Raw genomic sequence first — 25,689 nt, 5'->3', positions numbered from 1 at the left:
GCCGTCAGCCCGGCTTCTGGCTGAGTGGCACTCCCCCTGTGTGAGCACACTGACCACCAGGGGGCAGCTCCTGCATTGAGTGTCTGCCCCCTGGTGGTCAATGCGCATCATAGCAACTGGTCGTTCTGCTGTTTGGTCTATTTGCATATTAGCCTTTTATTATATAGGATGTTCAGGATTGACCATTGAATACCTTTAGGACATAAGGATATTCCATGCAGCATAAAAAAAGGTAACCCAGGGCATCGTGGTCACTCGGTAGGCTGTCCTTACCAACCTTTCATACTGAAGGCCTATCTATCACCGTGGTGTGTTCACTGCCAGTAAAACTTTGCTTTGTTTCTCCCAAGTTTACTTTGCATGCCTTTTCCAACTCCTGCAGCCACATTCGGGACTTAGTCATGGAAGCAGTGTCCCTTTGCCTTCATTCTTTTGAAGATTTTTGTCATCTCTATGAAGCTTTCACCTTTTTCGAAAGAGACTTCTAATTTTCTCATCCACGGGAACATTTCTCTAAGACGTTCCTTTTGGAGGTGCCTGTGAAGGCCCCACTTTCCCCTTTGCCAGAAGCTCTCACAAGCTCAGGCGAGCTGCATGTGTAAGGAGAGTTAGAGTGAGAAAGTGACAGTGCCCCAGGGCAGATGGCCTTGCAGGGGATGAATGAACAAACTTTCAGATTCTATATATAATGGGATATAGTCATTACAAAGAATACATTGGCATATGAGTATTATCAGAAAAAAATGGCAGAATTTTTTAATGGAGTGAAAAAAATATTAACCATTTATGAAAAATTTAAAGACACAAACAGTTCTATACATAGTTTATGTATAAATGCATGTATATAAAAACATGCAGAAATATTACACCAACTCTAGGACACGCAAGGATGGAGTGGGCGTGGAGTGAGCTTTCACCTGGTCCAGTGTATTTCCTCCTTACCATTTCATAAAGAAAAGGTACCAATATACAAAAACAATGTGCAGTGAACACCTTTATGCCCATCATCTAGCTTCCTCATTAACATTTTACTGTTAATTTCACATATCTATTCATCCAAAGTAAGTTTGACAAATTTTTTTCCCTCTGAAAAAAAAGGAAGCAAATACAGCAACATGTTCACGCTGTTTAGTTTCAGTGGTGGAAGTGTAAGTATCTTTTACATTAATTATAATTTTCTGTACTTTTGAAATGTTATGTAAAAGTCAAATAAACACTATTTAAACAATGTGTATAAAAATGGGTGCTCGGAGTTGATTGAACTACCATGCTTCCCTGGGAATAAACGTAAGGCATGAAGTCCCATATGTGTTTCTATATAATAAAGTTTAAAGAAATTTAATTTTGTGCTACCATTCTCTGTTTCCTCATGTGGATATGTATTACCATCTGGTGTTCTTTCATTTCAGCCTGAAGTACTTCCTTTCATATTAACTGTGGTGCAGATCTAGTAGTGATGAATTTTTTCAGTTTTTATTTATCTGGAAATGTCTTATTTCTTGTTTCATTTTGGAAGGATAGTTTTACTGGGCATAGAGTAGTTGGTAGACAGTCTTTTTCCTTCAGTACTTGAATATGCCATCCCACTGCTTTCTGGCCTTCATTGTTTCTGAGAATAAAGTCAGCTGTGAATATTATTGAAGATCCTTTGTCCAAAATCTGAGTTTCCGCAGGGGCAGTTTCTATCGATTGCTTTTAATCCTTGTGTTTCTTTGCATGTCTCATGAAATGTTTGTTGTTGAAGCTAGAGATTTTAAATAATATAATGTGCTAACTCTGCAAATCAGATTTCTCCCCTCCTCAGGATTTGTTGTTGCTTTTTTAGTGGTTGTTTCTTTTCTAAACTTTTCTAAACTAAATCCATAACTCTGTACTCTTTGTCAGATATGGCCGCTGACAACTCTGTTCAGTTCAATTATTAGAAAACTAATGATTAGAGATTTCCTTAAATTCCTAGAACTCTTTGAGTGTGGGGGCACCCTTTCAACACTCAGCTAGGCAGTTGGCAATTCTGCCTTAACTTTCACTTCCTGTTTGCGCATAGCTTCAAGGTAAGCCAGAGGTGAGACTAGGGCCTTTTTGAATCTTTCCTGAGCAGGCATACATCCTTGGATAAGAACAGAGTCCTAAGAATACACGTGACCTTCTAGATTCCCGGAAATATGTTGAAATTTATCAAAGTTCTTACAGACATTCTATTTTCTAGCCTCTTTTTTTTTTAAGCTTTTGATTAGCCTATTTTTTGCCCCAAATGTTATACTGCCTCAGGGTGCCATGTTGTTAAACAATTGCCTGTAATTTCCTAGAACTCTTTGAGTGTGGGGGCACCCTTTCAACACTCAGCTAGGCAGTTGGCAATTCTGCCTTAACTTTCACTTCCTGTTTGCGCATAGCTTCAAGGTAAGCCAGAGGTGAGACTAGGGCCTTTTTGAATCTTTCCTGAGCAGGCATACATCCTTGGATAAGAACAGAGTCCTAAGAATACACGTGGCCTTCTAGATTCCCGGAAATATGTTGAAATTTATCAAAGTTCTTACAGACATTCTATTTTCTAGCCTCTTTTTTTTTTAAGCTTTTGATTAGCCTATTTTTTGCCCCAAATGTTATACTGCCTCAGGGTGCCATGTTGTTAAACAATTGCCTGTAATTAATTGTTTTTGACAAATGTCCCAGGGTAAGAGGCATTTTCCCCCTGGGCAAGCTCTGAACCCGCTCTATTTGAGACAGCCTTAGGAGTGACCTCTTCCAAGGAGTGACTAGACAGTGTACATAATGATTGTGCGCTGGGAATGGGGCTTTGAAAGAGACTCAGTGCTGTTTTGTCCCCTCCTATGGTTATCAGGCTACTGGTTTTCTCTGTGATTGTAAACTGTTTGTTTTCAAGACTACTGTGGAGATGGGAATAAGGCAAATTAAAATGCCCCAAAGCTGCTGTTCTTACAGTTTTTTTTATTTGCTTAAAAAACAAAATAAACACTCCCTAGGTTGTTGCAAGCCTCTGGTTAATTTCTAGGGTTTAAAATAGTTATTATATATATATATATAATATTCATTTATTCATTTATTTATTTATTACCAGTTATGTTTTGCTTTCATGGAAGAGAAAATTTTCAGAGGTCATACCCTGTCATTTTCCATGATGTCACTAAATGTTTAATTTTTAGTTGATTTTGCTTTGGGTACATTTTATAATTTACCAAAATGTGTGTCTGTGCTTTGAGGAACTGGTTGTCTTTACATGTAAACTTTTTCTTTCCAATTAAAATGTACTTTAAAACAATGATTTTTTTCTTGTTTCAAATATGATTGGAATTTTCCAAAGGATAGATCTGTGAATAGGCAGAGATATTTGACTAAACCACTAATATGCTTTTCATATATATGCCTGAGACCTACATGGTTGAAGGGGCAGTGACTAAATTCACTTTTCTGGGGTGACAGGTATTAATTAACATTAGATGTGATGGTTTTGACTAGAAGCTCAACTTTGGCTAACGCTCTGGAAAATTCTCTTTTAACAGAATGCAGAGTCTGGATGAGCCCTGGACCGAAGAGGAGGGAGACGGCTCCGACCACCCGTACTACAACAGCATCCCAAACAAGACGCCTCCCGCCGGGGCGTTTGTGGATGCCCGCCCGAAGGCCCGGCCCCACGGCCCTGACTCAGCCCCGGTTCGTTTTGTACTTTTTCTTGGCATGCTGGCTAATTGAACTTTATAGTAAACCCTCGGTTTTGCAGACTCGATTTAACAGACTTTGATTTAATGGACAAAATTTCCAGTCCATATCGCATATGTGAAAATTAACACCCTATTAATTTTAACATGCTTTAAACCAATATTTGCTTATAATTAAATTAACAGATTATTTTTTGTTATCAATTCACTGTTATTTTAAACAAACAGGACATATGTTGGAAAAAATACTGTAATAATCTCACCAACATAGATAAATATTGAATATCTACAACCATAGTCTACATATTTACATCCAAGAGTCACCGCTGGTAAAGTGTTTGGCTAATGATTACCACGTAATCGCACCATAGCACACGGTAATGGGTTCTGTTGTCACCTGGCGTGACTCTCTGCAGCAGTTTTAAAGTGTGTAGGCCAGTGATGGCGAACCTATGACACGCGTGTCAGAGGTGACATGTGAACTCATTTTTTTGGTTGATTTTTCTTTGTTAAATGGCATTTAAGTATATAAAATAAATATCAAAAATATAAGTCTTTGTTTTACTATGGTTGCAAATATAAAAAATTTCTATATGTGACACGACACCAGAGTTAAGTTAGGGTTTTTCAAAATGCTGACACGCCGAGCTCAAAAGGTTCGCCATCACTGGTGTAGGCCCATGTGCACATGTGTGCTAAGCATTTGTTTACTCTCAGTGACTGGTGAATGCATGCATTTCCTATAATACATATAGAAAACTTGCTGTGAAGTTAAACTTTTCATACATACTTAATTTTAATTACAAATGTGTCTACGTAAGTAAAAACAGGTAAAATAATTTGTCAACTTTTAAAATATATATATTTTTTGATTTCAGAGAGGAAGGGAGAGGGAGAGAGAGATAGAAACATCAATGATGAGAGAGAATCATTGATTGGCTGCTTCCTGCACGCCCCCTACTGGGGATTGAGCCCACAACCTGGACATGTGCCCTGACCCCCAGAAATTGAACTGTGACCTCTTAGTTCATAGACACTCAACCACTGAGTCACACTGGCTGGGCTAATTTATCATTTTTAAACATACACATTCAGAAAACCTACTTTATTATATGACGGATTTTTTCCTTTAACGCACACCCTCTCACCCAAATTAGTCCATTACATCAAGGTTTTACTGTATTTCCTTTTAGATTTCTTGGCTTTATTTTCAGGTGACTGTTCTGTTCAGTCTTTGACAGAATAACACACATGCTTCCCCCCCTTGGATTTCACGAAGCAGACAAATAGGGGAGGCTTTTGTTTTAACATCACAGGGTCTTAGTCAAATACCTTGAGACTATACTGTTCACAGCTCATTACACTGCAGTCCTCATGAGGAGAGGAGAGGATTCAAGGCTTTTAAGAAGCCTGGGTGCTTTGGTTTCTCTGAAAAGACAGTGGACATAGGTGAGAATTTTATGATTTTTTTCTATTTTAGTCATTTCCCTGATTTTACCTCCAAATAAACATTCTAGGAAGGCGATTGTTTTGTAGAGCTAATGTATATCTGTGGAGAGTTTCTGATGTCACCTGCCTTAGTGAACAGTAATGACACTGATAACAGTGACAAAATAACATCGAAATGCAGGGTCCGTGGTTCCGCCACTGAGTGGGGACGGGCTGGTGGAAGGGGACTCAGGGGATGAAAACAGGGGGGAATGTGTAGTTTTTGGAGATGCAGTCTCTTCCTCACACCCACACACATTTATTTCCTAATTCTTGGTGCCAAATGGGAGGCATGGAGGGAAGGTGGTGTGCGATCGGGGATGCAGCTGCCTGGCCACCGCTGTCCCTTCTGCAGGACCGTGGCTTTTGGAGACGGGAAAGAAGAAGAGCATCATTTTTCTCTCTTTGTGTTTACAGTTTTCAGGAAAAGAGCAAACTTATTACCAGGGAAGACACGTAGGAGAGCCGTTTGGCGAAGACTGGCAGCAAACACCTGCCAGGCAAGGTGAGCGGCGAGGCAGTGAGGGCAGCAACATGAAAACACGCCAATGTCACGTGCTGCCTCCTGGTCCTCCCTGCCCCTCCTCCGTCCTGCTTTATATGTTTATGTAGATTCGTTTGCATTTTCTAGACTTTTATGTACATATCATTTATACATATGCATTCTTTTTCGTCTGACTTCTTTTCACTCAACAAACTATTTATAGATTCACTCCTGTCGCTGCACGTATCCATAGTTTTTTCCTTTTGCTTGATGACTGGTATTCCATTGTGTGAATATCCTACACTGTGTTTACCTGTTGACTGATATTTGTTTCCAGTTTGTGGGCATTACATATAAAGTTGGTTTGCACATCCCTGTTAAAAAAACCCAAGACAAAAGTAACGTCTCCCTGGTGGTACTTCATCTCCTGTGGAGGGGCAGGAAAACTTACTGCAAAAGTCTGCTGAGGGGGTGGGGGGGCTGCAGATTCCTGCCCAGATCATAGGAAGATATAAAGTAAGGGCTGTGGGGGTGCCACATATCAATGGTGGCTCCCCTGACAACAGGACCGGTTCCTATCCTTTAGCACTTACTGCAGGAGGGCTGAGGAACTGACCTCTCCAAGGGCACCCCCACCCATTTCAAAAGGGAGTTGGCTGGGAGACTCAAGTGTTTCATGCTGTCCCCGAGCTCCCCAGCGGGGGTGAGCCCAGTGGTTCCTCACAGGAGCTAGTAGCAGTGTTCTCTTCCTGCCCTTGCCACACCCCACCTGCTCCAGGGTCAACTTCAGGAGGAGAGTGGCAGCTACTGGAGGCAGAGAGGGCTCCAGATGCATCCCTCTGGGCCCGGGCTACATGTAGAGAACACTGCCACCTGTTATCAAATCAGTGAGCATGCTCCCACATTAAAAATAATTCACACGTGACTAATAACTAACTGCTAACGTAAGTCTCCATTCTATAGACAGCTCTGTACACACACACACACACACACACACACACACACACACACACGCACGCACACATGCACACACACACACAGATACATATATATATATACTAGAGGCCCAGTGCACGAAATTCATGCAGTGGGGGGTTAGGGAGGTGTCCCTCATCCCGACCTGTTCCCTCTCACAGTCCGGGACCCCTCGGGTAGGGTCCCTAGGCCTGGCCGGTGATCAGGGCCTATCAGGGCTTTCCTTCCCCCGGCTGCTGTGTCATAGTGTGGTCTTCCGGAAGGTCGTCCAGACGGTCATTCTGTTGTTCAATCATTCAGTCAATTTGCATATTACACTTTTATTATTATAGTTGTGTGTGTGTGTGTGTATTTTGTGTGTTTTAAAGGTTTCTTTTCATTTTAAACTCCCCCCCCCCCCCTTCAGGCACTTCTATAACTCCTTCACTAGCTCCATGCCTCTGGCTACGCACTCTGCGGGGTCTAAAGGAGGTGGAGTGACAAATGAATTAAGATGCAATTTATGCTTCTATGTATATAAATTTAACCATTTCTTGGTTTAATGTTAAGGTTTTTCCCTTATTGTAGCCATTTCTTCTGGGAGTAAATTACAATACATTTTTAAAAATTATATTTTTCAATTATGGTTCACATTCAGCATTATTTTAAGTGTACAGCATAGTGGTTAGACCAGGGGTGGGCAAACTTTTTGACTCGAGGGCCACAATGGGTTCTTAAACTGGACCGGAGGGCCGGAACAAAAGCATGGATGGAGTGTTTGTGTGAACTAATATAAATTCAAAGTAAACATCATTACATAAAAGGGTATGGTCTTTTTTTTTTTTTAGTTTTATTCATTTCAAACGGGCCGGATCCGGCCCGCGGGCCGTAGTTTGCCCACGGCTGGGTTAGACAAGTACCTGATATATAAAGTGTTTCCTTCGATAAGTCTAGTACCTGCCTGGCACCATATGCTAGTTGTTATAATATTATTGACTGTGCTATGCTTAATATCCCCTTGGCTATTGTGTAACTACCAGTTTGTACTTAATCCCTTTCCTCTTTCACCCAGCTCTCCAACTCCCATCTCCTCTGGCAGCCAACAGTCTGTTCTCTGTACCTATGAGTCTGTTTCTGTTTTGTTCTTTAGATTCCACATATAAGTGAAACTATATGGTATTTGTCTTTCTCTGTCTGACTCAGTATAATACTCTCTAGATCCATTCATGTGATTGCAAATGGTAGATTTCATTCTTTTTTATGGCTGAGTAATATTCCATAGGTAATAACTTTTTTATCCACTCATGTATTGGTGATTACTCAGGTGGCTTCCAATTCTTGGCTATTGTAAATTGTGCTGAAAATACATATGCTGCACATATATTTTTGAATTAGTGCTTTGGATTCTTCAGATAGCTACCCAGAAGTAGAATTGCTGGATCAAAAGTAGTTTTATTTTTGATTTTTTGAGGAACATTCATACTGTTGTCCATAGTGACTGTACCAATTTGCAATCCCACCAATAGTACAATTTTCTCCTCATCCTTGTCAACACTTTTTTCTTGATTTATTGATGATAGCCATTCTGACAGATGTGAGGTGATAACTCATTGTGGTTGTAATTTGCATTTCTATTATTGATGTTGAGCATCTTTTCATTTGTCTGTTGACCATCTGTATGTCCTCTTTGGAGAAGTGTCTATTTAGGTCCTCTGTTCATTTTTTAATTGAATTGTTTATTGTTTGGTGTTGAGTTGTATGAGTTCTTTATAAATTTTGGCGATTAACTCCTTATCAGATGTATCATTAGCAGATATCTTCTCCCATTCAGTTGGTTGTCTTTTTGTTTTGTTCATGAATTCCTTTCTGTGCAAAAACTTGTCCCATTTGTTTATTTTTTTCTTTTGTTTTCCTCGAGTGAGGAGGTATATCAGAAAAAATACTACTAGAGCAATGTCAGAGTTTATTGCCTATGTTTTCTTTAGGAGTTTTATGGTTTTGAGTATTACATTTAAATCCCTAATTCATTTTGAGTTTATTCTTGTATACGGTATAAAAAGGTAGTCTCATTTCATTTTTTGCATGTATCGGTCCAACTTTCCCAACATCATTTATTGAGTAGATTGTCTTTACCTCTTTGTATGTTCTTGCCTCCTTTGTCATATATTTATTGACCATATAGGCGTGGGTTTATTTTTGGGCTCTCTATTCTGTTCCATTGATCTGTATGGCTGATTTTATGCCAGTATCAAGCTTTTTTGCTTACTAAAGCCTTGTAGTATAGTTTGATACCAGGTAACATGATACCTCCAACTTCGTTCTTCTTTCTCAAGATTGCTGTGGCTATTCAGAGTCCTTTGTGATTCCATATAAATTTTAGGATTTTTTTGTTCTAGTTCTGTGAAAAATGTCATTAGAATTTTGATAGGGATTGCATTGAATCTATAGATTGCTTTGAGTAGTATGGACATTTTAACAATGTTAATTTTTTTCTTTCCACGAGTATGGTACTTGCTTCTATATATTTGTATCCAATTCAAAAATCTTTCTTCAATGCCTTGTAATTTTCTGACTATAGGTTTTTTTTTTTACCTCCTTGGTTAAATTTATTCCTAGGTATTTTAAAATGCAACTGTAAATGTGATTTTTTTTAGTTTATCTTTCTGATAGTTCATTATTGGTATATAAATACAACTTATTTCTGAATATTAATTTTGTACCCTACTACTTTACTGAATTTATTTATCAGCTCTAATAGTTTTTTGGTAGGATCTTTAGGGTTTTCTATATGTAGTAACATGTCATCTGCAAATAGTGACAGTTTTATTTCTTCCTTTCCAATTTGGATGCCTTTTATTTCTTTTTCTTATCTGATTGTTGTGGCTAGAACTTCTGATACTATGTTGAATAAAAGTGGTGAAAGTGGACAACCCTGTCTTGTTCCTGATTTTAAGGAAGACACTTTTAGCTTTTTCCCATTGAGTATTATGTTAGTTATGGGTTTGTCATGTATGGCCTTTATTATGTTGAGGTATACGCCCTTGATTTCCATTTTGCTGAGAGTTTTTGTCATAAATGGATGCCAGATTTTGTCAAATGCTTTTTCTGCATGTACTGATATGGTCTTACGATTTTTTACCCTTCATTTTGTTTATGTGGTGTATTAACTTAATTGATTTGCAGATATTGAGCCAAACATTGTATCCCGGAAAAATCCCACTTGATCTTTTTATTGTATTGCTGAATTTGGTTTGCTAATATTTTATTGAGAATTTTTGCATCTATATTCATCAGGGATATGGGTCTATAATTTTCTTCTTTTGTAATGTTTTTTTTGTCTGGTTTTAGAATCAGGATAATGGTGGCCTCATAAAATGAGCTTGGGAAACTTTCCTCCTTTTGAATTTTTTTTGGGATAGTTTGAAAAAATTAGTTGTTAATTCTTCTTTGAATATTTGGTAACATTCATCATTGAAGCCATAGGTCTAGTACTTTTGTTTGTAGGGAGTATTTTTAATTACTGTTTTGATTTTGTTGGAAGTAATTGGTCTGTTCCAATTTTCTGTTTCTTTTTTATTCAGTCTTGGAAATTGTATGTTTTTAGGAATTTATCCATTTCTTCCAGGTTGTCTAACTTGTGGGCATATAATTGTTCATAATATTTTCTTATAATCCTTTTTATTTCTATGATGTCTGCTGTCACTTTTCCTCCTTTATTTCTGATTTTATGCATTTGGGTCCTCTCTCTTTTTTCTTTATGAGTCTGGCTTAAGGTTTATAAGTCTTGTTTATCTTTGCAAAGAGCCAGCTCTTGGTTTCATTTATCTTTAGTATTGTTTTTTTAGACCCTATTTTGTTTATTTCTGATATGATCTTTATTATTTCCTTCCTTCTACTCACTTTGGGCTTTGTTTGTTGTTGTTCTAGTTCCTGTAGGTATAAGAGTAGATTGTTTATTTGAGATTGTTTGCTCCTTGAGTTAGGCCTGTATTCCTATGAATTTCCATCTTAGGGCTGCTTTTGCTGCATTCCATGGATTTTGGGTTGTTGTGTTTCCATTTTTATTTGTCACCAGGTGTCTTTTGATTTCCTCCTTGATTTCACTGTTAACCCTTTATTGTTTAGTAACATGTTATTTAGCCTCCATGTGTTTGTGTGTTTTTCAGTTTTTTTCTTTTAATTGATTTCTGATTTCTTACCATTGTGGTCAGAGAAGGTACTTGATAGGATTACAGTTTTATTTTCTTTTTTAAAAAAATATATTTTATTGATTTTTTACAGAGAGGAAGTGAGAGGGATAGAGAGTTAGAAACATCGATGAGAGAGAAACATCGATTCAGCTGCCTCCTGCACACTCCCTACCGGGGATGTGCCTGCAACCAAGGTACATGCCCTTGACCGGAATCGAACCCGGGACCCTTTAGTCCGCAGGCCGACACTCCATCCACTGAGCAAAACCGGTCAGGGCAGATTACAGTTTTCTTAAATTTACTGTGACTTATTTTGTTGCCTATCATGTGGCCTATCCTGGAAATTGTTTTATGTGCACTTGAAAAGAATGTATATTCTGCTGCTTTGGAGTGAAATGCTCTAGAAAACATAATTTAAATCAATTTGATCTAATGTGTCATTTAAGGCCACTGTTTCTTTGTTGATTTTCCATATAGAAGACCTGTCCATTGATGTCAGTGGGGTGTTAAATTCCCCTACTATGACTGTATTACTGTCAATCTCTCCCTTTATGTCTGCACCGTTGAACCTCTTTGCCATCAGCCTAGATGTCCTCTTAATTCTCTCCCATATTATTACTGTTATTTAGTTACCAGCACAATAACCTTCATTGCACATTTTTAAAATGTTGGAGGAGGAGCTGTCCAGTGATCTCAAGGCATACATTTTTTATTCTGATAAGATTATGGATACCAAAGAATAAAAATGGAAATAACTACTGCCAAGATATGACAGAAAGCTTGCATAGTAAAATAATTTAAACCTAACCCAATAAGGCAAATGAAACATTTTCCCACATTTTTGGAAAATGCACGTTTTCTTCACATTAAGTGGTACCAATAAGAAATAATGATTAAAAATATTTGCTTTATATTTTTAGGTGCTCATGTATTGGGTGCATAATTGTTTACAAGGGTTATATCCTCTTGTTGGATTGATCCATTTATCATTGTGTAATGACAATAACGTTTTAAAATTCCCTTCTTGTGAGAGAATTTCACATGTTGCATGCCCCAGCTGAAAGATGACCCATCATGCTGGCCTGGTCAGTTGAACATGACACCTGTCAGAAGCCACCACATGGCTCTGTGTCAGAATAGGAAGGATATAGCAAATTAAAGTCATAATTTTGTCAGAGGCAGTTTTTTACTATGTTTTCATCTTTGTTCCACAGACATTTAAAATAAATAAGCCAGTCAGAGAAAGACAAGTATCACATGATCTCACTCATATGTGGAATCTAATGAACTAAACTAAACTGATGAATAAAATAGATCCAGAGACATGAAAGCATGGAACAGACTGTAGAATCTCTGAGGGAAGGGAAGGCAGGAAGAGATTAACCAAAGAACTGATATGAACATATGCATAACTTATGGACATAGACTATAGTGCAGTAGGCCTGTGGGGGGTAGACAAGGACGGCTGGAGGTGGTCACTGGGGGGAAGAGGGACATCTGTAATACTTTCAACAATAAAGACACATTTTTTGGAAAGGCTTCTCCTCTTACAAAAAAAGTAAAACAATAATTCGGTTGATAGTTTTAAAAAAGTATTTACATAACATGTATACACCTAGACATGTAAGGAGACACATTATTTATGTTAGATATTTACTTTATTGAAAAAAGTTAGGTTTATTTAGAAAACGAGGTCTGTTTCTGTGTGTTAGTCTGGCCAGATCAAGAACAGACCACGCAAGAGGTTCATCAGGGCAGATCAGCCGTATGTAAGTTCCTGGCCTACAACTTGAGACTCATTATTCTTAATAAATTTCAAGTTCTCATTTGAAAGCAATAAATACCTTTTTTCATGAAACAATTAAGAATGTTTCTCGTTAGTTTGCTAGCAGCTATTCCCCTAAAATGAACTTTCGGTGCCGCCATGGCGTGCGCGTCCAGGGCCCCGGCTCCGCACCTGCCACCGTGTGAGTAGCAAAGGGTCGCGGTCAGGAAAGCTGTTCATTGGGCTTTTCATCTTCTCCTTTTAAAAATTAGTCTGTAAAATTCGTTTTACAGGCTGATCTGTTTGCAAGGCCCACACACATGTGAGCTGCAGAGAGCCCCGGCTGGAGCAGGACATGCACCCAGGGCCGCCTGTGGGCGCGGGAGCCTGTGCAGAACAGGAGCAGACGAGGGGCAGTTCAGACTTTGCTGGGGCACTCGCCCTGAAGGAAGCGGAGGGACACTTGCGTTCTCAGCATGAGGCAGACAGTGATGTGCTGCCGAAAGCCCAGCAGCAGGCTCTGGGGAGCGCTTCTTCCAGAGCCCTGAGCTGACCCGCTGGCTGGGCTGACTACCCTGAGGGTGTGGAAGGTGATCTCTCTCAGGAGATGGGAGCACCCAGGAGCCATCTGGAGAACATATGTGTAAATGTGCTAGAGTCAGGGGTCCCGTAGGAAGAATTAGGCAGTGACCCAGGCGGGTGTGATCGGGCGACATCCTTCAGCTCTCCTCCCGTGCCAACAGCAGGGACGCCAGCCCAGCGTGGGCACAGTCGTGGGTCACGTAGGAAGTACACACCGGCCCTGCCTGCAGCGAGGGCTCAATCACACGCCCGCGCTGGGCTGTTTTGTAAGAACGCATCTCGGTTCATTAGGTAGTAACTTTCTAAAACGGTGGCAGCACCTGCATTGCATTACCGGGATGGAGTTAATTTACAAAGCGCTCACTTACACTTAACAGGAAAAAAGGACAATTAAAATGAAGCTTGTTGCTCTTCTGCTCAGTTGTTCGATCTCGGGCCTCTGTAACCGGGATGAGCAGACCCACGCCTGGGGCTCCACTCTACCCTCCCTCTCCGTCACCGGCCAGCGTCGGGGGCAGGCGTCGGCATGGGCTGGCAGCTCGCATCCTGACAGGCGGGTGTGGATGTGTCCTGGCCAGAACACAGCAGTGCCTGTGACGGGGTCAGAGAGGAGATGTGAGCTGTGGGAACTGCCGGGAGAAGTCCCTGTGTTAACCTGGAGGACCTTCTGTGTGAGACCGGGGGGCGTGACTGTCAATGGGTGGGCAGCATTAGCATCAGGAGAAAGAGGGCTCGCTTTCTGTTGCAGGGTCCCTGGACACGTCCAGCATGCCAGGAGGGACGGCGCCGGCGGCCCCGACAGGAGAAGCCCCCACCTACGTGAACACCCCGCACTTCCCGCCTCGGGCCGGGCCGGCTGCGGGCAACAGCGCCGAGAGCAGCCCGAGGAAGGACCTCTTTGACATGAGTGCGTTTCCATTCGCCTCGCTTTTCTTTTCTTTTGAGGTTGCTTTCTACTCGTTTATTGGAAATCTGTGCGGTTACGGGACTTGCTGCTGGCCGGGTTTGCTGCACTTTTCTGGGTATGACGGCTTCTCAAGGCTTTCAACTTCGGCCAACCTCTGCTTTGGGATTCCATCCCTTTCTTTTGTCCAGAGACAAAGCAATTTCCCCCTCTTTTTGTCATTGACTTAGCACTTGAAGAACTGCACATGTATTGAGACAAACAATATACATAAATAAATGCACTCATTTATGTATTCACTTAAATAGCCACTGGCTATTGCATACCAAGTATTGTCTCAGTTGCTAAGGATGCCAAAGGGTAACGGCATGGCCATGTCCTCACAGAGTTCTCCGTCTGTTGAGCAAGAAATTGCAGCAGACCCTTCTCGTATGCAGGCACATGCTTGCCTTCCCTCTCATTTTTCTCTATTCTCCCTCTTTCTCTACCACTACAAGTCTCCCCGCTACTCTATTGAACACCTAACATGTGTCAAATGCCATTCTACTCACTTTGCCTATATACACAAAAACAAAATAGGCCACGTCTCTATTCTGTGGAGCTGATATCACCACTATGTATTAGCAGTTAGTAACAAGTGCATGGATCAAACATAGGACAGAGAGAGAGGCAGGAAACTACTCAGATAGCAGTGCGGTGGGGTGTGTGCCAAGGAATTTCTGTTTGTCGTAAAAATTAAATCATCCATGAACCGATTAATGGAAGTGGAAGCCGTTTTTAAGGAATTTTGAAAGAACTTCCTTAGCTCACAAGAGTTTTATATCCCGCCCTAGCTGGTTTGGCTCAGTGGATAGAGCGTTGGCCTGCGAACTGAAGGGTCCCAGGTTCGATTCCGATCAAGGGCATATGCCCGGGTTGTGGGCTCGACCCCCAGTGGGGGCCTTGCAGGAGGCAGCCGATCAATGATTCTCTCTCATCATGGATGTTTCTATCTCTCTCTCCCTCTTCCTTCCTCTCAGAAATCAATAAAAATATATTAAAAAAAAAGAAGTTTTGTATCCCAAAATTTCTTTTTTAAATTCCTTGAGAATTTAAAGGCTAAAGAGGGGAGGAGATTAACATTTAACAACTTTCTACCACCGGCTATGCACTTATTATTTAATTTAATTTTGCAATGATACTACAGGCAGGTATTATTACTACAGTCATGTGCCACAGAATGACACGACACTTGGATCAACTACAGGCTGCATTTGTGATGGTGGCCCCACAAGACTACAATGCAGTTGAAAAATTCCTGTCACCTAGTGATGTTATTGGTGTCCCATAGTGCAACACATTACTTATGTGTTTGTGGTGATGCAGTGGGTTGTAAACAAAGCTACTGCACTGCCAATTGTATAAAAGTACCAGCTGCATTGGGTGAGTGCCCTCTGATATTCGTACGATGACAAAATAGCCTAGTGACATTTCTCAGCATATCTCCATCATTCAGTGACACATGACTGTATTATCATCACTATTGCTGTTATTATCCTCACTTTACAGAGGAGAGAACAGAGAACCCTAGAGGTTAAGTGACTTTACCGCTGGAAAAAGGCAACCTTGCTGGCTTGACACCTGCTGTCCGTGATGGTGCATGTGATGAGGACAGGATGGAGTGCGTTTATGATTAGGCGGCACCATGGTAACAGAAGTCTAATTCTCCCCGCCACTTTGGTTCCACAGATCGTGGACTCCCATTCCGGCTTACAAAGATGCCAGAACCAGAAGAACTGTAGAATCTCAGTGCTTGCGGCGCCTTCACAGTCACCTAGTCCGATCCCTTCACTTTAGTAACGTGAGGTGTGAGGTGGCTTTCCCAAGATGCAGAGCCAGGTGGAGCCGCTGAGCCGCCGCCCCAGTGTTCACGATGCTCACAACTGCACTTTCGTGGCTGTACTTGTTTAATGTAGTCAGTTCACCAGTGATTCCTGGCCCCAGATCTGGGTAGTTAGATTGGCCTGGGGTTTGAGATGAGAACTATGAGAACCAGAGCCAACATTTTCTCATCCATCTATTTCTACTCCTGCTCCCGGCAAAAAGAAGAAAGGGCCCTGGAAGGCTAGTATCTATTGAAAAGTGTGAAAAAATAAAGGCAGCACTCTGTTGTTTACTTTTAACCACTAGAGCTGAATAACAATGGTGATGGTGGTGGTGATGGTGATGATAAATAGTGATGAAAATAATGGGATAATAGTGATGATGATGGTGATGATGATGGTAAATGGTGATGATAATGGGATAATGGTGATGATGGTGATGGTGATGGTGGAGATGATGATAAATGGTGATGATGACAGTAGGATAATGGTGGTGATGATAGTGATGGTGGTGGTGGTGGTGGTGATGATGGTGTAGAAAGAGTAAAATACAAATTTTCAACACTCCAGGTAATCAGGAAAAAGATAGGGTAAAAAATAAAAATTTAATCAATAGTTTTAACTTCTTTTCTGCTCCAAAAATATAAATGACTTAATGAGTGCCCAAATGACCTAATTTTGGTTTCATTTATTCACCTCACTCTTGCCCATCCTCTAAGTTGGTCTTATTTTACAGCATTTGTTGAATGTTTGTGGAGCAGGAACCATGTCCCAGGAATAATGTTGGGCTTTGGGGTGTAGTTGTGCCCAGGAGGATGCTGTTCTCGTGGTGCTTGCATTGACTGGGTTGGCAGTGTGGTCCCACACAGTCATTATAACACCATACATTTGTGTAGCACTCCCCTCATTTTTTCAGGGTGCGTTTGTCCAATTACTTATTTGAAAATCAAACCCTGAGATTAACTTAGGCGTGCCTGCTGACTTGCTTGCTGCTGCTATTTGTTGATGTTAGAGCAGAAGTCTTGCCATTGACGGATGCCCTGCAGTGAGAGGTTTGTTCTGAAGGGCCCGAAGTCAGGCTCACTCTCAGACACTCACACAAGAGCCTTTTCCCACAGGGAGGTCAAGAGAAGGTAGGCTCCTGGCCTGGGGCAAGTCACACAAAAGGCACCCAATTAAACATCAGTTTTATTTTCTTTTAAAAATTCACCCAATACAAAGATTTTGAAATAAACGTTTGGTTTAGGTCTCACACAAAATAAAAATCTTGCAAATTGTCTTTTTCTTTGCGTATTTCCTTCGGTTTGGCAGGTTTCTATCCAGAAGAGGACATGTTTGTTGGAGGCTAGCCAACGTTCCAGAGAAAGTAGACGGCATGTAATATGCGTGGCCTCCTGCGGCGTGCAAAGCTACAGGCATTCTAACCAGCTAGACCTGCGTGTGCTTGAGCCCTTGGCACAAGGCACAGTGCCCAGCTGCCTTGGGAAAGCAGACTTACCAGAGTCACGCCAGGATTTGGGCCGTACTCTCAAATGCTTGTTATGACTCGTCTCGTTATATTATCAGCTGTCATTTGTCTGGTTCTTTCTTCCGGTAGCGTTGCCTTTGCCTTCTCAGCCCTCACATTGTACTGTTTATCCTTTGCTCTTCCTGGGTCCACCTGTCGCTGGCAAATGCTGTTGGCAGAGCCCTTTGAAGATGCTCTCAAGAACCAGTCCGTGGGGCCTGTGCTGAGCAAGGCGGCCTCCGTGGAGTGCATCAGCCCCGTCTCCCCCAGAGCCCCGGATGCCAAGATGCTGGAGGAGCTGAAAGCCGAGCTGTGGTACCAAGGCCAGATGAGCAGGAAGGAGGCGGAGGGGCTGCTGAAGCGAGATGGGGACTTCCTGGTCAGGAAGAGCACCACCAACCCGGGCTCCTTCGTCCTCACTGGCATGCACGACGGCCAGGCCAAGCACCTGCTGCTCGTGGACCCGGAAGGCACGGTGAGCACAGGGAGGCTGCTTTCCCTCCTCCACCCACAGGCGCCCGCGGAAGCCCTGATGGCCACCCTCCGGGACCCTGAGCCAGGCCCAGGGCCAGTGCTTTCCCGCCGAGAGGTAATGCTCCTGACAGGGAGCTCAGCAGCACGGCAGTGTCAGCCCTTCTGTGGTCTCACTACTGTCCCATCGTCCAGCCAGTACATCTGACCCCACCCTGCACAGTGCAGGGACTGCTAAGTTTAATAAATGGGATTACATGAGCTAACCATGGACTGAGCTCCAGGCTTGTTGTGTGAAAACAGAGAAGCAGGTGGAGTTAGCTGAGCAGTTAGATTAAGCACATTGCATTTTTTACTGGCAGGCAGGGACGAAGGCTTGGTCTTCAGCTGCATGCGGTGACCTCCTGGTTCATAGGTCAGTGCTCAACCACTGGGCAATGCTGGCAGGGCCTGGAATTACTTTTGAAGATGATTTAAGGTAGAGACCCAATATTTTAAATATCTCCATGTAGTGAGCCAATCTTTTGGTCACGATTTGTCAAATAATTCACCTGTTCTCTGTGGTGCTGATGCTCTGCCTATTAACACTGAGTCCCTGTGTCCTGGGCTGTTTCTGCACCGTCAGCTCTGTCCTATTGACCTCACTGTTTAGTGTTTCTTGTATAAGAAACTGTGCTAGTCATTACGGCTTTGAAACTGTCCTCACCTCTGGTGGGGTGAGTCTTTCCTCTTGATTCTCCTGTTGGTAAGTTGCCTTACCTATTCTCAGATCCTCATTCTTCTTTGTTCAGATGTTAGATTCACTTTATCAAGAAGAGAGAGAGAGAGAGAGAGAGAGAGAGAGAGAGAGAGAGAGAGAATATGCTGGAGTTTTGATAAGATTTGCATTGAATTTATGGATTAATTTGGGGAGAGCTGACATTTTTCAATATTAAGTCATCACATCCATGAACATGGCATAAGGCTCCATTTATTTAGTTTTAAGATGTCCTTGGTTAGAATTTTAAAATTCTCTTCAGAAAGCTCTTCTGTTTCCTGTGTTAGGTTGCTTTCTAGTGTCTAGTTTTAGTTCCTGTTGTAAGTGGTATGTAATTTTTGGTTACTTTTTCTCTATAGTTATTGCTGCAGGGAGAGGAATGTGGTTGCAATCGTTTTACTGGAACTGCCGTTGCAAACACTGACAGTTTTGTTGCCTGCCTTCCAGTCCCTGTCCTCTGTTCTAATCCCACCTTGCTGGCTGGGGCATCTTTGAGCATTGGCCAGGAGAGGGCGCCCTCGTCTTGTTCCCAACCTGAAAGGGAATGTTTGAGATTTTGTTCCATTAAGGATGATGTAAGCTTTGGGTAGACTGCCCTTGTCAGCCTAAAGAACTTTCCTCCCTCCCTCCCTTTTCCTTCCTTCTGATGTTCATTCACTAAGCAAATGTGTACCTAATGGCTACTAAATCCAGGCATTGTTTTTATCATCTGGGATATGTTCATGAACCAGTTAAAAGAACAAGCCTCTGCTCTATTGGAATTGGTGCATATTAATTACTTAATTACTTTTATCATGTGTAGGTATTGAACTTTATCAAATGCTTTGTCAGTGTCTTTTGAGATAATTCTGTGGATTTTTTCTTAAGTCCATTAATGTGGGGTAGTACATAGGTAGATGTTTCTGATGTTATGTCTTGGCATGAACCCTCATTGGCCTTGACATGGGAATTGTGAAATGCATTGTTGGATTTGGGCACTAGTTTTTTTAGGGTTCTTCAGTCACTGTTCCTAAGTGAAGTGTCTTCATTGTGTTTGCTGCTGTCATTTGTGTGTGCTCATCTGGTTTGGGTGTCAGGATTATAGGGTTATATTCATCCCTTCCAATGAGCTAGATTTACTCCAAATAAGACAACCCTTCCCTCACCATTTTATCTCAAATAGAATCCCCTGGATATTCCCTGATTTATTTTTACTCTCAAGCACTTATCACACACAAACACTCGTTTATTTGCTAGTTTGTTTATTATTTACCCCCAACCCCAACCTGGACTATAATCGCATGAAGGTAGCAGTTTTGCTCACTGCACTATCCCTGAGCACCTAGATTTACTCATTGTTGCTACTTCACAATTTTTGACAAGATTTTGTTTTAGTTTTTCTAGAGTTTGTTTTCTAGAGTTTGTTTTGTGCCTGGCACATAGTAGGTATTCAACAAGCATTAGACAAGTGAATTCATAAATTAACCTCAAGCTTTTTTAGGAATTGAGAGCCCAAGAAGGTGACGTGGGGTGCTAAGGATCACCAGCTACTGGCAGTCATAGAATCACAAGTAAGGTTTTTCTAAACAGAATCAGTCCAGAGTTCTTTCCATTTGCATAGGCTGTCTGTTAATTCATTTATTTTTATCCAAAGAAAACAGGAGATAAAATGCCTAAGCAATTCAATGAGAATATAATATTTCAGTTGAAAATTTTAGATATTTTTTAAAAATAAAAAGTTAGACTGACGGGTGTGGCTCAGTGGTTGAATGTCAACCCATGAACCAAGAAGTCACAGTTCGATTCTGGTCAGGTCACATGACCAGGTTGCAGGCTCAATCCCCAGTAGGGGGTGTGCAGAAGGCAGCTGATTGATGATGTTTCTCTTTCAGCGATGTTTCTCTCTCTCTAAAAAAATAAAAATAAAAAAATCAATAAAAACATTTTAAAAATCTAAAGTTAAAATTTAGCTAAATTATACCAGCTTATAGTCCTATACATTTATGTCCAAAAACATAAACTAATATTTTTAATGGATTAGTCTCTTAAAGTATGTAGAAAACAACATTTAGAATTACAAACCAAATATTTAATAATAGTAGTTTTCATAATCGCCTATATATTTAACTTTACTGTGATCTTTGTTTCTTCATACAGCTTCTAGTTACTTTCTAATCTCCTTTCCTATCAACCTGCAGAACCCCCTTTAGCAATTCTTATTGGGCAAGTCTAGTGGAAATGAACTCTCAGCTTTTGTTTACCTGGGATTGTCTCGATTTCTTCACTTTTGAAGGACAGTTTTGTCAGATACAGGATTCTTAGTTGACATGTTTTTTCTCTCTTAGCTTTTTAAATGCATAAACCCACTGCCATCTAGCCTCTAAAGTTTCTGATGAGAAATCTGCTGATAATCTTATTAAGGATCTCTTGAATATGACAAGTCACTTTTTTACTGCTTTCAAACTTCTTTCTTTGTCATTGTCTTTTGACAGTTAGATTATAATGTGTCTTGGTGTGGGTGTCTTTGTATTCATCCTGCTTGACATTCATTGAGCTTCTTGGATGTTTGTACATTCATATCCTCCATAAAATTTGGAAAATTTCTGTCTTTTCTTCAAACATTCTGTCTTTCCCTTTCTCTCTGTCTTCTCCCTCTAGGACTCTCACAATGTGTATGTTGGTCTGCTTAATGGTATCCCACAGATCCTTTAGGCTCTGTTCACTTTTCTTCAATCTTTTTTCTTTCTGTTACTCAGAACTTGATAACCAAGTTTCCCAATTTTGTCTGCTTAAATATGCCTTTGAATTACTCTAGTGAATTTTTCATTTCAGTTATTGTCATTTTCAGCTTCAGGATTTCTCTTTGGTTTCTATTTAGTAGGATTTATTGATTTTCCGTTTTGTTCATACATCTTTCTTATTTATTTATTTTTTCACTTCACATCTTTAGTTCTCTGAGGATCTGTAAGACAGTGTTTTAAAGCCTTTGTCTATTAGATGTGCTACCAGGTCCTTTTCAGAGACAGTGTCTGCTGGTTTATTTTTGCCTTTGAATGGTACATACTTTCTTGTTTCTTTATATGCCTTGTGATGCTTTCTGTTGAAAACTGAATAGTGAATCTAATATCTAATTTGACTTTGGGAATCAGATTTTTCCCCCTCCCCCCGGTCCTCAGGGTTTTCTTTTTCTTTTGTTTTTCTTAGTTGATGTAAGCTATGTCTGTGGTGAGAATCAGCCTGGGGTCAAATGTAAGGTCTTTCAGGTATTTTCTGACTCTGCATAGTTCCTTGGGTCTGTACAATGATTTTCTAATTTTCCTTGTATATGAATTACTTTTGGATGTCCTAGTCTTTACTATTTGTCTACTGAAGGAGGGAAAAGAAATTAATGAAATGGAGGGGGGAAAACACACTAACCCCTTTAATTCCTTCTTTTTCAAATATATTTGTATTGATTTCAGAGAGAGAGAGACAAAAAGAGAGAGAGAGAGAGAGAGAGAGAGAGAGAGAGAGAAACATCAATGATGAGAGAGAATCACTGATGGGCTGACTCCTGCACACCCCACACTGGGGATCAAGCCCACAACCCAGGCATATGCCCTGACCGAGAATGAAACTGTGACCATAGGTCGATGTTCAATTTGTTTGTGTGTTTTTTTCTTTTGTTGCTCAGGCTTTTGGTATTATATCTTAGAATTCTTTTTAAAAATCCATTAAGATTTAGCTGCATGCTTTTCTGGCAGCTTTATAGTTTTAGTGTTACATTTAAGTCTTTGATCCACCTTGTATATATAGAGTAAGGAAATGGTTCAACTTTATTTTTTTGCATGTGTATGTCCATTTTTCACCACATTATTTGTTGAAAACACAATTGTTTTCCCCATTGAATGAGTTTGACATCATTGTTAAAAACCAATTGACTATATATGTGCGTGCGTGTGTGTGTGTGTGTGTGTGTGTGTGTGTGTGTGTGTATTTCTGAGTGTGTATTTCTGAATTCTTAATTCTGTTTCACGGATCTCAAAGTCTATCTTTGTGCCAGTACCACACTGTTTTGATTACTGTTGCTTTGTAGTAAGTTTTTAAGTAAGAAAGAGTGAGTTCTCGACTTTTTTTTTTCTTCAGGATTGTTTTGGTCATTCAAGGCCCCTTGCAATTCCATATGAATTTTAGAATCAGCTTGTCAATTTCAAAAGAAAAGTCATTTGGGACTTTATAAGGATTGTGTTGGATGCAGATCAATTGGTGTTTAGATGGGGGGAATATAGCCATCTTAATAATGTAAGTATTCTGATTCATAAACATGCATGGTTTTCCACTTATTTAGATCTTCTTTAATTTCTTTCAACTATGTTTTGTACTTTTCAGAGTAGGGTTTTTCATTTCTGTTGAATTTATTTTAAAATATTTAATTTGTTGGATGCTCTTGTGAATGCAATTGTTTTCTCAATTTCATTCTCATAGTGTGCATTGAAAGTGTAGATAAATACAATGGACTTTTGTATAGTGATTTTGTATCCTGCAAATTTGCTGAACTCTATTAGTTCTAATAGTTTTTTTAGTGGGTTCCTGGGGGTTTTCTCTATATAGATTATGTTATCTGTGAATACAGTCAGTTTTACATTTCTTTTCAAATCTGATGGCTTTTATTTCTTTCTATTAACTAATTGCCTGGCTAGAACAATGTTGAGTAGAAGTGGCAAGAGTTAACATCCTTGTTACTGATTTTAAGGGAAAGAATCCAGTCTCTCGAATTAAGTATGATGTTAACTGTGGGTTTTATGTGGATGTCCTTCATCAGGCTACAAAAATTTCCTTCTTCTCCTAATATTTTTTTAACATGAAAGGGTATTGGATTTTGTCAAGTGCTTTTTATGTACCTATTGAGATCATTTTAAAATTCTATTGACATGTATTACATTGATTTTCAGATGTTGAACTTACCTTGCATTCCTGGGAAAATTTCCACTTGGTCATGATGTATGATTCTTTTTATCTGTGGATAGATTTGTGTTGCTAGTGTTTTTTGTTGAGAATTTTTATATCATATTAATAAGAGAGATTAATCTATAGATTTTTTTATGGCTTCTTTGTCTGGCTTTGGCATCAGGGTAATACTAGTCTTATAGAAGAGTTTGAAAGCATCAGTTTGGAAGCATTCTCTCCTCTTCTACTTTCTTGGAAGAGTTTCTGAACAATTGGTGTAATTCTATAAATATTTGGTAGAATTCAGGAGTCAAGTCATTTGGTCCTGGACTTTTCTGTATGAGTAGTTCCCCCCGCCCCTGCTTTGGTCAGCATAGCTAAATGTTTGTCAATGTTATTGATCTTTTCAAAGAACCAGCTTCTGGTTTCATTTATTTTTTTCCCTATTCTCTGTTTTGTTTTATCTCTGACCTAATCTTTATGATTTTCTTTCTTCTGCTTGTTTTAGGTTTATTTTGCTCTTCTTTTTTTCAGTATCTTAAAGTGGGAGGTTAAGTTATTGATTTGAGACCTTTCTTTTTTCTTAATATGGGCTTTTATAGGTATAAACTTCTCAGCATTGGCTGCATCCCATAAGTTTGGTCTGTTGTGTCTTCATTTTCATTCATTTAAAATATTTTATAAGTTTTCTGCTGAATCCTCCTTTGACCCATTGGTTATGTAGGAGCTTACTAGTATTGTTTAATTTTTACATATTTGCGATTTTTTTTCCTGCTTTTGATTCTTGATTTCATTCCATTTGGGTCAGAGAAAATAATTTGTATTAGTTCTATCATTTTAAATTTATTTTATTTATTTTATGGACCAGCATATGGTGTGTCCTGGTGATAGTCAATATACACTTGAGAAGACTGTATATTTTGATGTTTTTGAGTGGAGTGTTCTATAAATGTTTCTTAGGTTTGTAGTATTGAGCAAATCTTTTTTTTCCTTATTGATCTTCTGTCTTGTTGCTCTATCTACTATTAAAAGTGGGATATCTAGTTCTCTAACTGTTATTGTTGAATTTATCTATTTCTCTCTTGATTTTTGTCAGTTTTGCTTGATGTATTTTGGTTCTCTGTTATTATGTTTTATGTTTATAATTATACTAGAGGCCTGATGCACAAATTCATGCATGGGTAGGACCCCTCAGTCTGGCCAGTGATCGGGGCCAATTGGGGCCGGCCAGGGGGAAGGATAGTGAGAAGTTGGCCAGTCAAAGGGAGGGACCACTGGAGATTGGCTGTGGGAGCACACTGACCACCAGGGGGCAGCTCCTTCCTTGAACATCTGCTCCTTGGTGGTCAGTGTGCATCATAACAGTCGCTTAGGCTTTTATATATATACTAGAGGCCCGGTGCACAAAAATTTGTGCACTCGGGAGGAAGGGGAGGTCCCTCAGCCCGGCCTGTGCCCTCTTGCAGTCTGGGACCCCTCAGGGGATGACCACTTGCTGGCTTAGGCCCGCTCCCCGAGGGATTGGGCCTAAGATGGCAATCAGACATCCCTCTGGCAGCCCAGAAGCCCTCGGGGGATGTCCACTTGCCAGCGGGGAGCAGGCCTAAACTGCAGTTGGACATCCTTAGCGCTGCTGAGGAGGCAGGAGAGGCTCCCACCACTACCGCTGTACTGGCAGCCATCAGCCTGGCTTGTGGCTGAGCAGAGTTCCTCCATGTGGGAGCTCACTGACCACCAGAGGGCAGTTCCTTAATTGAGTGTCTGCCCCCTGGTGGTCAGTGTGTGTCATAGTGACCAGTCATTCCCAGTCCTTCTGCTATTAGGGTCAGTTTGCATATTACCCTTTTACTATATAGGATAGAGGCCTGGGGCACGGGTGGGGGCGGGCTGGTTTGCCCTGAAGGGTGTCCAGATCAGGGTGGGGGTCCCACTTGGGTGCCTGGCCAGCCTGGATGAGGGGCTGATGGCTGTTTGCATCTAGTCACACCCCCTTCAGGATGGGGGTCCCCACTGGGGTGCCTGGCCAGTCTGGATGACGGGCTGATGGCTATTTGCAGCTGGTCACACCCCCTTCAGGGTGGGGGTCCCCACTGGGGTGCCTGGCCAGTCTGGGCGAGGGGCTGAGGGCTGTTTTCAGGCTGGC

The 25,689-nt window shown here is 40.8% G+C and overlaps 1 protein-coding gene across 1 annotated transcript in view; it reads left to right on the top strand.

The window, feature by feature from the left end:
• SHC3 (SHC (Src homology 2 domain containing) transforming protein 3) overlaps positions 1-25,689 on the top strand; it is a 79,076-nt gene that overhangs the window by 32,630 nt on the left and 20,757 nt on the right. Inside the window, exons 7-10 of the mRNA XM_014530701.1 lie at positions 3,522-3,672; positions 5,583-5,670; positions 13,889-14,047; positions 17,593-17,888. Of these exons, the coding sequence (XP_014386187.1) occupies positions 3,522-3,672; positions 5,583-5,670; positions 13,889-14,047; positions 17,593-17,888 (694 nt within the window). The remainder of the gene's footprint in view (positions 1-3,521; positions 3,673-5,582; positions 5,671-13,888; positions 14,048-17,592; positions 17,889-25,689) is intronic.

The sequence above is a fragment of the Myotis brandtii genome, unplaced genomic scaffold, assembly GCF_000412655.1.
Source record: "Myotis brandtii unplaced genomic scaffold, ASM41265v1 scaffold760, whole genome shotgun sequence".
NCBI lineage: Eukaryota > Metazoa > Chordata > Mammalia > Chiroptera > Vespertilionidae > Myotis > Myotis brandtii.
This window is presented reverse-complemented; position numbering and strand designations above follow the sequence as displayed.